Source organism: Branchiostoma belcheri, unplaced genomic scaffold, assembly GCF_001625305.1.
Source record: "Branchiostoma belcheri isolate BF01 breed outbred unplaced genomic scaffold, Haploidv18h27 scaffold31, whole genome shotgun sequence".
NCBI lineage: Eukaryota > Metazoa > Chordata > Leptocardii > Amphioxiformes > Branchiostomatidae > Branchiostoma > Branchiostoma belcheri.
In genome coordinates, this window is record NW_017803921.1 from 52,806 (window position 1) to 68,808 (window position 16,003).

The 16,003-nt window shown below is 40.7% G+C and overlaps 1 protein-coding gene across 1 annotated transcript in view; it reads left to right on the top strand.

Moving 5' to 3' along the window:
• The window catches only part of LOC109474411 (tRNA wybutosine-synthesizing protein 4-like), a 10,961-nt gene extending 692 nt beyond the window's left edge, over positions 1–10,269 (top strand). Inside the window, exons 2-16 of the mRNA XM_019774707.1 lie at positions 178–302; positions 555–633; positions 1,127–1,310; positions 1,719–1,866; positions 2,135–2,201; positions 2,349–2,380; positions 2,545–2,635; positions 3,373–3,480; positions 3,837–3,924; positions 4,046–4,309; positions 4,563–4,799; positions 7,521–7,618; positions 7,984–8,186; positions 8,451–8,583; positions 9,173–10,269. Of these exons, the coding sequence (XP_019630266.1) occupies positions 178–302; positions 555–633; positions 1,127–1,310; positions 1,719–1,866; positions 2,135–2,201; positions 2,349–2,380; positions 2,545–2,635; positions 3,373–3,480; positions 3,837–3,924; positions 4,046–4,309; positions 4,563–4,799; positions 7,521–7,618; positions 7,984–8,186; positions 8,451–8,583; positions 9,173–9,334 (2,019 nt within the window). The 3' untranslated portion in view covers positions 9,335–10,269. The remainder of the gene's footprint in view (positions 1–177; positions 303–554; positions 634–1,126; positions 1,311–1,718; positions 1,867–2,134; positions 2,202–2,348; positions 2,381–2,544; positions 2,636–3,372; positions 3,481–3,836; positions 3,925–4,045; positions 4,310–4,562; positions 4,800–7,520; positions 7,619–7,983; positions 8,187–8,450; positions 8,584–9,172) is intronic.
• Positions 10,270–16,003: the final 5,734 nt, after the last annotated feature.

Below are 16,003 nucleotides of genomic sequence, written 5' to 3' on the forward strand. Positions count from 1 at the left end.
ACAGGCGGCGAACTGTTCTCTCAACGGCCAAACTCCCTTGGCATGCTTATCTCTCTATTTTGGCCGATGTCTACTCTTTTCAGCCGCCTCCTCAAGCCTGATAGAGGCTAATGCAGTTAGTGTGTTGAGTTTAACTGCAAAACTGACACAGCAACTGATGACATCACGCCCCTCCAGGTACGAGGAACCAATGACAACAGCATCGTCAGCAAGTGTTCCATGTGCATGCTGGGATACTTCCAGGATGACTTTCTCGGGCACTTCGTAGCAAAACCAGCCCGGAGAGCGCCACTCATCAACAGGTGCGGAAACTGACGTACTGACCAGTACATTTTCTATATAATCAGGCTGGTAGACTGTATATCAAGATGTGTTGATGTTTCAACAGGGCTTGAAATCCATTTTTCTGCATACTACGAGTATGTACCTTAATCAAATTTTATCTGCACTACAGTTTTCTTGCCTTTCTGCTCTGAACTGTTCACAAAAAAATAGATGAAGCTAGTGTTTTAGATGGTGACGGAATATTTCTTTTTCTTATGTCTTCACTCCAGGGGCTACTACATCAGAGCGAAAGCAGTGGATTACGTGCTGAAATCTTTCCTTTCTGCACATGAAGGAACGAAAACACAGGTAGATCATAGACAGTCTGTGAAACCCAGGGCACAAGTAGGTCAGAAAATGAAAACTACTGTTAGCCTGGTTGCCATCCTCTGTAGTTACCGACAGCTTTCTTGTTGCAGCCAGTGAGTGTCTACCACCCAAACCATTAGGGTGTAAAAGGCAGTGTCTCCATTTAAGTAGCCCTTGGGCCATTAACAAATGTGCTGGCGGTAACTACAGATGATGGCAACCAGGCAAACAGTATTAGGGGTTGCGGGGTTGTTTCTTTCTGTGCAGCTGATCAATCATTAAAAAAAAAATGACACAGTGGACTGTTGGGTTATCATGATTAGTTTTCATTTTTTGTTGATTTTAACTCCCAGTTTTAAAAAAAAAACAGGGTCAGAGCCATGCCAAAAAAGAGCTCGGCAGCCGTGAAGTACCCTTAATGCAAATGTGCCATCAGCACAACTAAAGTACTAAGTATGCAGAAGCTAATGTCGACTGTATGTTTTATGTCCAGCTTGTGTCCCTAGGGGCAGGGTTTGACTCAGCCTACTTCCGTCTGAAGTCGGAGGGTTTGTTGGTGACCACCGTGTTCTACGAGGTGGACTTTCCTGAGGTCACACAGCGTAAATCTGACATGATCCGAGGAGACGAACTTCTTCTGAAACTTGTGGGAGAAGACAGCAGGGTGGTAGAGAATGGTAAGGAGAGTTGTGCCATAACTTGCAACCATGCTGTCATCAGGAGGGTGTTTTTCTAATCCAGGTTTAGTTCACTTAAGAGATACTCTTCCACTGGTTGTGACAGAGAAGACAGTTGCTATGTACAGTATTTACTGGCTCATTGCACCGCAGAAATTCCCCTAGCTCTTTTTGACAAGTAAAATGAACAGAAGACTGGGTTTAACATCCCGTCCTAAGAACTGCAAGACTTTCCTTCAGTAGCATTCATATCAGGTAAGTGACAATAGCCGGGATTCGATCTCCCAAACTCTTGGTCCAGAGGCAGTGTCCCTTAAACCACTAGACTACTAGTGCATGTCCTGTTTTGTTTTACTTCATGCTCCAGCAAGCTTAAAAGCAAAAACTGCTGTTGGTGTGTCCTTGCAGGAATTGTGTCTCCCTCCTACAAGCTGATTGGTGCAGACCTGAGGAAGGTCAACATCTTACAGTGCCTCCTGGAGCATCATGGGATACATCCTGACTGCCCCACCCTGCTCCTGTCGGAGTGTGTCATCACCTACATGGGGGTCAAAAGGTCGGCAAGGTGTTCTATATCTTTATCTGTATCTGTATAGATAATTATGAGTTTGAATTACATGTATGAGTTTCAACTGCAATTGACCCAACACAATGAATTGGACTGGGTAAGTCCAATCTATTGTGTTGGCAATTGCAGTTCAAACGTTTGTCAAAATGACTTCTACCAACATAAATGAACTTCCAAGATAACTATATAAATAAATCAATGCCGGTATGTTGAGTTTAACTTATTGTAAAAAGGCACTGCTCCTCTCATTTCACAGCTCCAATGCAGTTATTCGCTGGGCTGCGGAAACCTTCTCTAATGCTGTTTTTGTGACATATGAACAGGTAAGAATGGCATTGTTTTAAGCCAATGTCTTGAATCTAAGTGAGAGAAATCCTTTAATTGCTGTGCACATTTTTGAGAAATATGTTAAAACATGTTCTCATAAATGATTCATAATTATGTCATTGAGTGTTTCTTTGTCACAACAGGTTTATCCAACTGATGGCTTTGGAGCTGTCATGTAAGTTCTGAATTTTCTACACCAGAAACATCTAAAACTTGGAAAGATTATACCTTCATTACAGTCTATGTTTTCAATATTGTCTTCAGTTCATTTTACATGTTGTACAGTGATGTCACAAGATACTATCTTGTTTGAAGGCTCTTATTTATTTTTTCTTGCAGGCAGAATCATTTTAAGAAGCTGGGCACTCCCCTCATGAACATACAGAGGTACAGAACACTGGATGCCCAGCGGCAAAGATATCTGGATCTTGTAAGTCACTTTATGTATATCAGTGTTCGAAATACCTGTCTGCAGTCTGCAATCTGCAGATAGATTTTCAAGATTGCAGAAGAAAAATTTATACAATCTGCAATTTTGCAGCAGGAAAAATTGGCACGTGGGATTTGGCGCTCTTGGCCCCAAGGACAGACAACACTTAAGCTCCTGTTCTGAAACAACAGCTTCTTCACTAATTTGCATCAACCTTGTCTTGACTTGTCTGTCTTTTGTTTCTTTTTGGACTTCCAAAAATTTGTCTTCACTGATTTGCATATCAATCAATAGTTCATGCTTATAAACCTGCAAGATTGTAGTATGAAGGCTTGTGTATTTGCAGAAAGTATTTCCAAATTGCAGAACAAAATTTTGAATCTTCTGCAATATTGCAGAGCACTGAAAAAAAGTATTTCGACCACTGTATATCCACCATATTTGAACTAGCCTACTCTAGTACTTATAATTTAGTAGATGGTCAACATCCTATGTATTTATTTTGTTTACAGCTGTATCTGCTCTGTTTCTTCTTCCTCTTCTCCAAACACATAAAGTCAGTGACCTGAACCAGACATGTACACCTGTCACCATGGTAACTGGTGCTGCAGCAGACACCCTGTGGTGTTGGGTTACATTATGTTGCAAGTTGCAGGGCAGAGTTGGAGTGGCTGGTGTGTTGACCCCAGATTGTAGTAGTGTTGTTCACTTGTTGCTGTTGTTATGTTCTCTTCTAGGGCTGGACCTGTGTGAGTGCCACAGACATGAACCACTTCCACAACACACTCATTCCCAGGGAAGAGAAACTCAGAGTGGACAGCATAGAAGTGTTTGATGAATTTGAGGTAGGCACAGAATATTTGTGTTTTCCTTTTTCTCCAAACACGTGATAATGCCCAGGACTAGGCATGTCACCCCTCCCACGGTACCTGGTGCTGTGACACACCCCCTATGGCATTGGGTTAAATTATGTAGTAGAACAGAGCTGGATAGGCTGGTCACCATAGTATACATAAACAGAGCAGTAGATTGTTAGGCAAGACAACTAATGTGAAGGTACACATTATGCATTTATTTCTTCCTTTTTTTATATGTCAGTTTCTGTTCCACAGAAATTGTGGTGAAATTTTTCACCAGAGGACTTCTTACATCGCTGTTTTCATGTTTATTCGTAACTTAATGTTTGCTTTTGTCTCTCCAGGAATGGCACCTGAAATGTTCACATTATGCAGTGGTTTGTGCCTTCAAAGGATCAACTGTTTCTCCCCTGTCAGAGACTGTATTTCCAGGTAGGGCCATAGATTCAGAAATTCATACTCAAGCCTTTTGTACAAGAAATGTTTTCTGTTGTAACAAAACAAAAAACTTTGTGGTTTGCACCTAACTAGTAATTTTTGTACGTGTCCTTAGATACAAAACCAACAAGTTCAGAATCATTGCCATCTCAAGACATTCAACAACAAGACATGTGCCTTTCTTGGAAGAATGAATCATTTGGTAGTGGCAGTGTGAAAAGATTTGGACATGCAAGCGCAGACTTAACAGGAGGAAAGATCATCACATTTGGAGGGTTCGGTGAGAGAGGAAATCAACATACAAGATTGTCTCTGGTGCAACTGTTGGATGTGGCAAATGGATCATGTCTGCCAGTAGAACCAGTTGGGAAAGAACTAGGTATGTATTGTCTGTTGTGCTTTGCTTTGTACATTTCTGTATTAAACTTTTACGTAAACTGAGCACATCGGCTACCATACCCTTTTAGAAATGCTACTGATTAGAGAAAGCAGTATGTACGTATACCATTTTTAAAGTGTTTGGTTTGACTGGGGATCGAACTCACGACCTACTGAATGCAAGGCGAACACTTGACCCACTTGGCCTTTGCACCGGTGCTTCCTAACACTGCTTTTTTCCCCTCTATCTGTAGGTCCCCTGCTTTTCCACACTGCCTGTGCTGTCTCACACAACACAGTAGTTGTGTTTGGTGGTCGAACATCTCCCTACAAACCAAAAGGAGAACTGCTGCAGCTGAAAGTCACTCCTAAACTTCACCCTGACACAGACCAGGAAGCCTCCTGGCTGTATGACTGGGAGTCAGTACCATGTACAGGGGACAGCCCCTGTCCAAGATGGAGACATTCTACTTCCCTGGTGTCAATAGAAGGTGAGTAACAGCTTTTGAATGATGCAAATGTCAAAGTATTACTTTGTATAGGATATTGGGGTCTTTTTTTCACAACCTGTAATGTCTCTCACCTGCTTACATTTTGTTTCAGCTACATTACAAGTGACAAGGAGAATGATTCATTTTCATTTACTTTGCTTTTGACTTCACCAAACATTTACATGTACTAGAGTTTGTGAGGAGAAGGTCTGACTTTTCTTTTTTTTTTTTAAATCTTTCTTTATTGAATTTTCCAAAATAAATTAACAGTAACAAAATATAGCATGGCATTGTGCAAAAAGGAATACATGGTGAACCACAAAAACAAAACGTAAAATCCATGGTACAATAGTGTTGTGCAAATTTTACAGATAAACCCTGTTGCCCCTAACTACATGGTTTAAAAATACAAATGGGATTTTTTAGCTCTTTAAACATTTGTTTAACAACTTATTTATCTATTCTGAAAAAATTGTATTTAATTTTCCCCATTTCCCCCTATGTTTTAATAGTTTGTGTTGCCTATACGCAATGTTTAATTCTAGTCTATAAAAGTAACAAACATAAGATATAAATGCAGATAAACTTAAGGAATACTTACGATTTTTAAAAATAAACATTTTACCCAGGAGTACTATAACATTGGAGAGAACCGGGCATCGATCAGTCAGGTTACCAAAAATTATATTGATTGCGTTGATTTGTAAATGAGTACCAGTGATGTTGAAGAACCAGTCGTCCACCTGACTCCAAAAATATGCAGATATTCGACAATACCAAAATTCTGACTTTTCTTTACATTAAATCAGGGCTCGAAATACCCGGTGGCGCACTGGCGCGGCGCCACCTGATTTTGCTTGGCGCCACTTATTCCTAAACTCAGGTGGCGCAGCGCGCCACCTATAATTTGCGGTAGGGACGTCACTGCTGCGACACCGCTCTTCCCCAGCTGCTACATGTAACATCATCCTTGCGCAAACGAAGAACATGGCGCACGTAACACCACCCGCATAAGTGTGCCGCAGTAGCAGCTGAGCCTGAAGACATGTAAAGGTGGCAGCAGGGTTGGACAAGTTAAATTGCCCGATTGCCCGGGGCAAGTAAAAGTGCTAATCGGGCAAGCACATCTCCCTCTGGGCTTGCCCGATCGGGAAAGTTAAATTTTTGTGACACCCCAGTACAGCGGCAAAATTGCTGATTTTTTCTCGCAAACGTACCAATTAATTCCAGTCAAAATCATGTCCATTTGTAAATAAACCCATTAAAAGTCCCTAGATACCATTACCATGACAGATTAATCGGTAAATAGCTTTATTTTCTACGAAACACCCGGGGCCCAGCGTCTCGCCTCGTCTAATTTTGATCCGCGGCGCCATGTTTGTTTTGGTCTCGGGGGACCCACTCTCGCGAGACTTGGTATCCTTATATCACTAGAGGGATCACGTGACGTGACGAGATCTTGCCTTTGACAGCGTTGCGGGAGTGCAGGAACAGCAGACGATGTTTCTAGAATTGTTTGGGGGATTTTGAACTGTCATCAGGCTTAATTTGGGGGGGGGGGGAATAAAGGAAAGAATATTCGAAACAGCCAGAAAGATAAGATTGTTGGCTAAGTTGGTTTTTTGAAATGGAATCTTCCCTTGTGGCCCAACCACGCATAAGGGCATGAAAGTTGGGCAATGCGTGACTGATTTCCTACTCCCCTATTTCCCTTAGGAAATCTGTTTGACGACTTGGTCCTTGCTGTAAGTTACATTTGTTTACAGGTCACCGGAAGATAACACTGGGCTAGATTGTTTTGAAGATTGTTTAAGAAATGCATAGAAAACTTCTAAGTTTCTTTGAAGGTACTATTAAAAAGACATTTGTGTTGAAACTTGTCTTACATTACTGGTAAGTTCAAATCAATGACACCTTTTTTGTTGATTATTCTGCCCATTTTATGTTTTCTACTCTGTATGGTAAAGGAAGTGGTTTAGCTGAATGAAATTATGTTTAAGGTAGTTTTATGTACACTGGCTTTAATAAATTCTTTTTTGGCCAATGAAGCTTCTTCAGATTTGTAGAAAATTTTACCTGTTTTGTTGAACATTGTCTTTAGAGTACCAGTATATTTTGCACAAAAGTTTGTACCTTGAAGTTGAAGGAAATAGTTTCAGTAGATTCAGCAAATATTGTCCCATGTTGTCAAACACATCATATCTTTAGTAACTTGACATAAAATTGCCTATTATCTTAACAGTGTTTTTATTTATAAAAAAATAGAAGGATTGCATTGTTGCAATTAAGAATGCAACAAAATATGTCATATATATTTTGGGCAAGTGAAAAGTTGGTTCGGGCAAGTGAAAATGACCATGTACTTGCCCGATAGGGCAAATGGATTTTTGTTCGAGAATAACAGTAGAAGCTCATAACAGAACATTGTTGTTCGAGAATAACAGTAGAAGCTCTGAGCCTGAAGACATGTAAAGGTGGCATTCTTTATTAAAACATTGTTGTTTGAGAGCTTTTGTTCTTTACATTACTTTATTTTATAACATAAAACTTAAGTAGTTAACTAGAAGAAAACGTAATAGATATAAGTAGCAGATTTGAAGAAAATGATAACTTGGAAGTGTTGCCACTTGAATACTGATGGCGCCACCTGGCTTTTGACTCAGGTGGCAACATGCGCCACCTGGCTGAAAAAAGTATTTCGAGCCCTGCATTACATTACAGGAAAGAAGTATCTGCTAGTCTTTGGAGGAAGAACAGCAACTGATGCAGTGCTGGGAGATACACATGTTCTCAGCCTGGACAAACTGGAATGGCTACAGGTCAGACCAGATAGTTATTAGTCACATAATTGTTACAAAATTGTTCTATTTTGTAATCTGTCAGTTTTGTCCTGTGAGCAACTTTCTGTAAAGTTCTGTCCGATTTGTCTGCAGTATAGGGCCTAGGAATAGTAGGATGACTCTCTAATGTCTGATGTCTTGTCCCATCCTCTTCTGGAGGGTCGGGGACTGTGATAGCATGCAGCACAAGCTTCTTCCATCCATCTCTGTCCTTGGCCATCTGTGTGCAGTCAGCCAGGGACCTGCCTGTCCAGTCCCTGATGTCGTCTACCCATCTCCTACGTGGCCTCCCTCTACTCCTACTGCCACAGACTCTCTAATATGCCATGACATTTTTTCTTCAGGTACATCTGTCAGGAAATCCTCCCTCACCAAGGCATTCCCACTCCTGTGCTACCTGGAACGACCAGGTGATCATCGCAGGTGGCCTGTGTGAGAACCTGCAGCCTTCAGGTGCTGTACACCTGGCCACCTGTACAGCTGAACCCCAGGGACAGGTGACAGTCACGTGGGCAGAGGTGGAGGTGACTCCACCTCTTACTCCAAGGTAGGTTAGAAAAATGCTGAATATACTTGACACAAAGTAGTTAGTTACTTAATATATTTTTTTCATAAGGAGGCTCCAGAAATAAACTATATGGATTGCATTTCCTATAAGTACATGTATGTGATGCAAACATTGTTGCATATATTGAGAAGAGTTCTTTTATCTATCAATTGACAGCAAACTTCTTTCATTTAAGAATGCAACTCTGCCTACGGTGCATAAGTCCTTTATTATAATTTCTTAAATGGAAAATTTTGTTTTCAGATACTCCCACACCAGCCATGTGTATGGGAACAGTTTAATACTTGTAGGAGGGGTGAATCCGGAGAGTAACTACCCTCCTGGGCTGACTGTGGTAGACATGGTCTCGGGCATGTGGAAGGACTATGCTTTTCCTGTAAGCTGCTTTCATTGATATTGTATACAACAAGCTGCAATTTAATTCTAGACTCTAGGCCAATAACTCCAGAATGCTTTACCCGATCAAGTTTGTATTTTTAATGAGAGAGAGTGACAATTATGTGGAACGCATTAATATTGGCCCCTAGGGATTAGTCGAATTATTAATTATACTACAACTACGTATGATTATACATATTGATTTTTGCATTATATATAATTATACATATCCCTTTTCACCATCATACATAATTATATATAACCCACTTCACCATTATACATAATTATATCCCTTGTCACTATTACACATAATTATGTATAACCCCTTTCATCATTATACATAATTATACATACCCCCTTCAACATTATACATAATTATACATATCCCTTTTCACCATTATACATAATTATATCAAGGAGGTTATTAACCTCCTTGATTATATATAACCCTCTTCACCATTATACATATTTACCAAACCTATTTTAGCTGCCGAGTCACTTTCGTCCTCTCCGCAATTTGCAGAGAGAATGAAAAAGACTCAGCTTGGCAACCTGGCAGCTAACACTTTGTTGTTTGTACAATACAGGAGTGTACGTTGGAGAGGCCGATCATGGTTCACAACCACACCAGTTACTTACTAAGTAAGGACCAACTGCTGATCATAGGTGGAGGGGGAAACTGTTTCTCCTTCGGTACACATCTAAACAACGGGCCTTTAACACTGGACACCAGCCAGTGTAATCTATGATGGGGTTGTTGTTGTTAGTCCTCTTGCATAGAGAATAAGACCTGATTTCGACACTGGCCAAAAACCTGATGGTACAAAACCTGTGTACGCACGGCACACTTTGCTGTAACAGGACGGATGAGTGTTGCACTGCAGATGCAGGACTATCTCAAGTGTGCTGCCCGTGTTGAGCCAACCAGCACCCACCATCAGCTCATTGGAGAACATATTACAACTGCGCATAGCACATAGCACTTCAGTAGAACGTCTCCTGTAAGGTTGCATTCACCTATTTATGCCAACGTCCCGTCTATCGTTTCCAAGTGTCGTGTGGGAAAAGATGTTGTCTGCAGGGACAAAATTCTGATGGATTGTTGACTAAACATGCAACAACTATGGAAAATCTGGGGGTTTGGACCTGATGCAGTACATTCTGGCGATGTGCTGTTGGCGTCATGAGCCATGTGTTGATCCTGCCTCAGGGTATTGAAGATGGAGGATGCAGTTACCTAGTATCAGTAGAAACATCTAGTGGGATGAAATAATACATCCAAACTGACATAAAAGAGATGAAATGACATAGAATAAAATATGATTAGATGGTATAATGTAACTTGTAAGATAGGATAAGATGCCAAATGATAAATAAAACATTGAAAATTAGATAAAGCATACAGTAATTTATGAAGCTGTAGGATCCCACCTCCAGATAAAAATGGGAGATATGCAGGTATTTTCTGATGTCTATCTGCACCTAACCGGCACCAATACAGGTACATAAAAGTGTATAACTGTAAATGTTAAGTGTATGTGGATTTTTCTGTACTGTCAAGTGCAGAAAAACAAAAATCCGTCAAATGCGTGTACTCAAGGTCAAGTGCTGACGGCATGTGACCTTGAGTACACACAATGTGTCAAGGGTTACAGAAAGTCTGTATCCACCCCCGTCTGTATCTAGGTTGATTAGGCTGGTGCATATCCCCTTTCCCCTTCCAATGAACTTTGGTAATGAGTATGGTATGGTATGAGTAACGTCCAGTGATAAAGATACAGAATGTGATGGCGATTTATTAGGCATTTATTATCCATTTACATTATTATCCTTTTATTTCATAGGCAAGATACATGGAGAAGCTTTTAAGCAAGTTTGACAAAATTGTCCTTGGTCTGCAATAAAGAGCGCTGCTGATAGGTGTCTCTTATGTATACCGCAAGTTACACGTCAAGTAAATTATGATCTACATAACACTGTTACCCTATTTCTCCATTGCATGTTCCATACACTTTTGTACATGATTTGTTAACTCAATATCAATCCACATAAGAAATGTTGTGGTAACCGTGATTAACTGGCGGGATATACTCTACCGTACCGGCAGTCGTTCAATTTCCGTAGCTGCAAGCAAATACAAGATACATGTAAGAGTGAAAACAATACGTACTACAATATATCACAGTCTTACGCCTTAAGGCGCAACTAAGATTACACGGACGCCCGGTGAATTACGTTTCCGTAACTACTGAACCACACAAGCTTGCTCTTGGCGCTAGAGTAAGCTTGTAATGTCGACAGCCATCACATGCACGTACGGCTTCAGTGATCTCTTGATGCTGAGAATTTGATCTCTCAGTAATTTGACTTAAGGCCACAGCAAGTAAATTTTATAGATAACATTATACTCAGGCGCCATATCTTATGCGATGGGGCGAAAAAAAAACAAGGCGAGCCAAAAATCAAGATCCCTATATTTTTGATACCATAAACCTTGTTAAACAAGAAATGATACCTGTATTTTACAAACTATTACAACATTCGTTTTTTACTGAAACAACTTTGAAAAAAAATTCAATCATTGTACAAATGGGTTTGATTCAGTGGGAACATTGAAAGACAAAACAATAAACTAAAGCCTTGTCCTGTCTTGTCTCCTTTCTTCACATCTCTCTGCCATCCACGTTCCGCCATGGCAACAGAAATCTTTGCCCATTTTCGGCATGTTGACCACTGTCAGAAGGCAATAAACTGTCTTGTTTTTTTTTTCCAAAATCAGGCGAAAATTAATGCGCGCGCTGATGTCATCCATAAAAATCACTTGCTGTGGCCTAATCGAGTGTGTAGATAATTGGGTGTAGATAATTGGACGCACATGTACAGCTCTTAAGGTTAGATATAAGAACTGAGTAATTTTGATCATTGGTTCATATAATATTTTTAGTCATTCGTATAATTTGACTCGGTTCATATCACGGAGGTACATTAATGAAATGGCACGTGTCCAAGGCGTGAAGTGCGATGATGATCGACATCATAATACAGGCTACTGGCGAGCTCACTCTGATTCCACTCTAATGATAGAGCCTTGCTGAGATTGGCGAGTACGCTTACACGTACGACATCGCAACTGGTGCATACTTATGATTTGACTCGCACGAAGTTAGTTACTCAAGCAAATGCATAGATTTTGAAAACGGTCAGACGTTTCAAGTAGCATCCACTACTTTTCCGATCAGTGACTAACGAAATCTGTATTAATAAAAAAACAACTAAAATCGATATGTAAATGATGTTAGGACAACTTTTTTTAATCATCTATAGGAAACTAACTACGAGAAAGCTGAAGCAAGGTAAATGCAAAGGAGTCAGCTAGCTCCTGATGTTTGAGTAGTAGCTGTCTTGTGGGGGTGGCAAGGTAGTGTCCCAAGTGCTTGAACGTTCGACACGTTCCCGTTGACGATGGGATGATAATATTGTAACAGAGAACCATGTGGATAACACGTACGTGTCTCTTTTCGTTGGCCAAACAATTCTGTTTCAGTGAATTCTTCGATTTATTTCAATTTGTTATAATAGTTGGCAGTAAACTTAGCAGAATATAGGTACCGTTTCTTGCTTTAATAACAAGGTTTATGATGTCCAAATTTGATAATGAAGGAATTTTGTTTTTTGCCCACCTTGTTTTTTCCACCCTATCGCATTAGATTTGGAGTCTGCGGAGGATTTCATTAATAAAATTTACTTGCTGTGGCCTGACTTCGGCATACCGGCCTGTGGATGAATCCGAATCATGGGTGCCTTAATGTGAAATATGTTTCACCCATGTTGGTGCGCACATTGCCTTTGGTTAGATCAATCCAACTCACTTCAAAGAACCTGATATGATTTGCCTCAAAGCAAGGCGCAGCCTTGCAAGCTTGAGCATGTAAAGCTTTGTAGTGTGAAAGGCCCGAGGCTACTTTCCGCCTCGTCTTTACGGTCGTTGCCATTTGAAACGGTCGATGCCATATCGCAGAACGGAAAACATCAGAAATTTGGATTGAAATTTAGACTAAATGTGTCATCAGCGCAATGTTTTGTGGCGTATACGTAGAGGATTTAAGGTAAAGGATCAGGCTTTTTGACCCGGATATTTAGATTTAAATCTAATCTAATACCTTTGCTTTTTTTGCAGTCTAAATGTAGTTTTTTATACGTTTTCAATGTTCTTGGCAATTTTGCCCCTCAAAGCAGTTTTGAAAGGCTCGGATATGCATGTGGCATAGACCATTCAGCGATATGCCATCGACCGTTTCAAATGGCCACCCAACCAGCTATTCCAATCTTGGCCCCTGGTCATCTTTTGTTTCAAAAACATTTCTCGTTTGTATTCATAACCGTTCTTTATAACGTGTCCTTTCCCACACACGCCTTTCCTTCAAGCAACAGCAACATGGATACACACAGGATTTTGTTGAAGATAAGAGAAGATATACGCCACATTCGATAATAACGTGGCTCAAAGGCTTCCTGAGTTCATCACAACTGATCCGCAGGAAATGTACTAGTAAAGCAGCACGTCACTGCTCCGGAGAGGGTATCTGTCGTTTAATCATTGGCTTGGCTGGCAGCTTTGGGCCTTGGTATCAAACATGGTTCGTTCTAAGGCTTTCAATTACATGCACGCGCTTTCATCTTTTCACGCGTATGCCACCAGTTTCTGCCTTTAAGCAAAGCCATGACTGAGGAGAACTAACGGTTTGATATTTTCCGCTTCGATTTCGAATTTTTGTTGGCATAAGGCATTTGTAGTTTTTATTTACAAAGGTATACGTCATACAAAGACACTTTTATCTCTCCTGTCAAGTTGATGAAGACACGGTTCGATCTACAACTTGCGTCATTTCCGAAGCAAACTGCTGATTGAATCATCGTAACTCTCTCCCGGTTCGATTTACAGTTCGGAAAATGTTCCATTCAATTTCAAATCTAGAGGGAGCAAATTGCGCGGATGTATCTTCTCCGCAGATAGGCAACATGAGCAGACAGGCAGGCTTCCTGGCGGGAGTATCGTGTCAATTTTGATTAGTTCTTTTTTTTATCATGGTCTGTTTTGAAATGGGAAAGAACACAAGACACGTTCTGAGATCTATAACGTTACTTAAGAGCTGGTGTAGAGGAAGAGTGCTTGATACTAAAACAGAACCTGAAGCTTCTTTCCTCTTATTGAGATGATTCGCCCTGAGACGCGATGCAATGGGTCGATACCTTTGACATTCAAGTGAGACAGATGGCTACAAACGATGTCCCTATATACCTATAATAACTCATTTTGGCGTATCAATTTAACCATGTCAATTCAAACGACCAATAGGTCACAAGAGTAACAGGCTGGGTAGTATTGCACATGCAATATTTATTGGATGCCGGAGTCGTATGAAATGTCAAGGTTAATGTTGCAACAGTTTGCCATTTGTTTCACGACTGGGTTGGTTGACTCCTTTGACATATGAGACCTAGGACTACATCAAGCCCCTGTCAGACATAGCTGAATATGACCTCCCGAACACTGTCGAATTCCCCCCCCCCCCCACCACTACCACCATGGTTGGGAGTAGCTTATTAGGAGCAAGGTGTGGTTGGCTGGTGTTCGGCAAGGTCGGCTACTGTTCGGCTGCGACAGTGGAAAGTTTCAAAATATTAAATACATAAGGTTGTGGCAAGGAGGTTGGGCCATCGTTGGGAACTGGTTGTTTGGTGGTCGGGAGTAGATCGTGTTGACAGACTCCTATCGGGATCTCTGGCGGTAGAATCGGCTACCAGATCATGGTACCCTGATATTTTCTACTAAATCCCATTTACAAAAGCCTTCAACTTCATGAATTTCAAGTTTTATTAGATTCTTTGATGCCGTTATGGCAAAAAGTATTGGTTTCACTCGTAGGTACACTTGGAAGCAAAATGATGAAGAGGGTGTAGGCACAGGGGCATATGATAGATGTTCTAGCTTTTCGGTTCACTGACATTGTAGACATTGATATGTGTGCGATGCCCATGTATAATATACTAATATTGTTTTGCATTTTAATGTGAAAGACACGCAAAGCTATATCAGGACTGTAAAACTGTATTTTGAAAGTCAATTTTCAGGTCATTTTAATATATTAAGTTTAATCACCCCTAGACCATAGGATACTGATATCTGTGAGTGAAAAAAAACGATGTCGCTGACGGAAAACGAGTGCTTGTGCTTCGTATCACAGGCAGGTTCTAGCTATTTATTGGTGGTGCCAAATATAAAGGGAATCCTCATGTTATGTTGCTTGCTTATTTCTGGGGCCTGGTTCAAACTCTTCAAGTATATGAAAAGGTAACAAAAATGTGCTAATAGGACTGATTTGTATCACTGACGTTGTATAAGTATATTATATGATTATGTATCAATAGCAATTTGGTCTTATGGTTATAATTGTTGACTCGAAATTCTCGGACTCAGAAGGTGTTGAATTCCCCTATAAACAGCCTCCATGTAATCGTCCAAGGTCATGGTTCCCAGCTTGGGGGACCCCATTTAGTGCACGTACTGTGCTTTAACGACCGCCATTAATATTTATTGAGGCCCGGACTCTCGGCAGACGCACTCTTCTCTCTGTGGCTTGCTGACCCCAAGCTCCTACCGCGTCAACTCGTAAGTACGGCCCGTTTTAAGCTACACTCAATTGCGATCATATAGTGATAATTGTGATGCTAAATGTTTGTTTATCTCTTTTATGGTCTTTGATCTGTTTGGTAGATTTTTGTGATGGGAATTTTCGTTGGATTTTTTGTCGAATGGTCGGCAGTGGTAGGCGATCTCCGATCTACCATCCGAGATGTGGATTCGGCTTGTTTTGTATGGCTAATGTTGTTGTATCCGGAACCATGCATTATCCAGAACCTTGCTCAGGTAATAGATATTCCACGTGCATGTATTCAGAACCGTACCTGAGGCAGGTCTACCTTCTTGAGGCCACAGAGGCCGTCTAGAACCGGTCCTGATCCAAACCCTAACACATTCAGACATGAAAAAACTAGATAGGCCAGCGTCTACGTCTTTTCGGTAAACTTTCTAGGGTGGCATAGCACCGTGGGTATAGTAGGACTCCATTTAGATATAAGTTCTCTTTTCGATACATCTTTTTCTTCACGGATCCTCTTGCTTTTCGTTCAAAATGAATTGAAATTATGTGTCTCACGCAAGATTTCATTACTAAAAGTAACCGTTTCGTACCCTCCTGGTGTACAGCATTCAGCACATTGCACTCTAGTCCTTCCTGAAATGTCATGGGGGTGTTACAGCGCATTTAGTTATATATAATTTGTCCCCAATATGTCTTCTTTGTATTGTTTGTCTGTGTACACTTCTTTGTTTATTTTATTGCTCTATCGTATTTTTG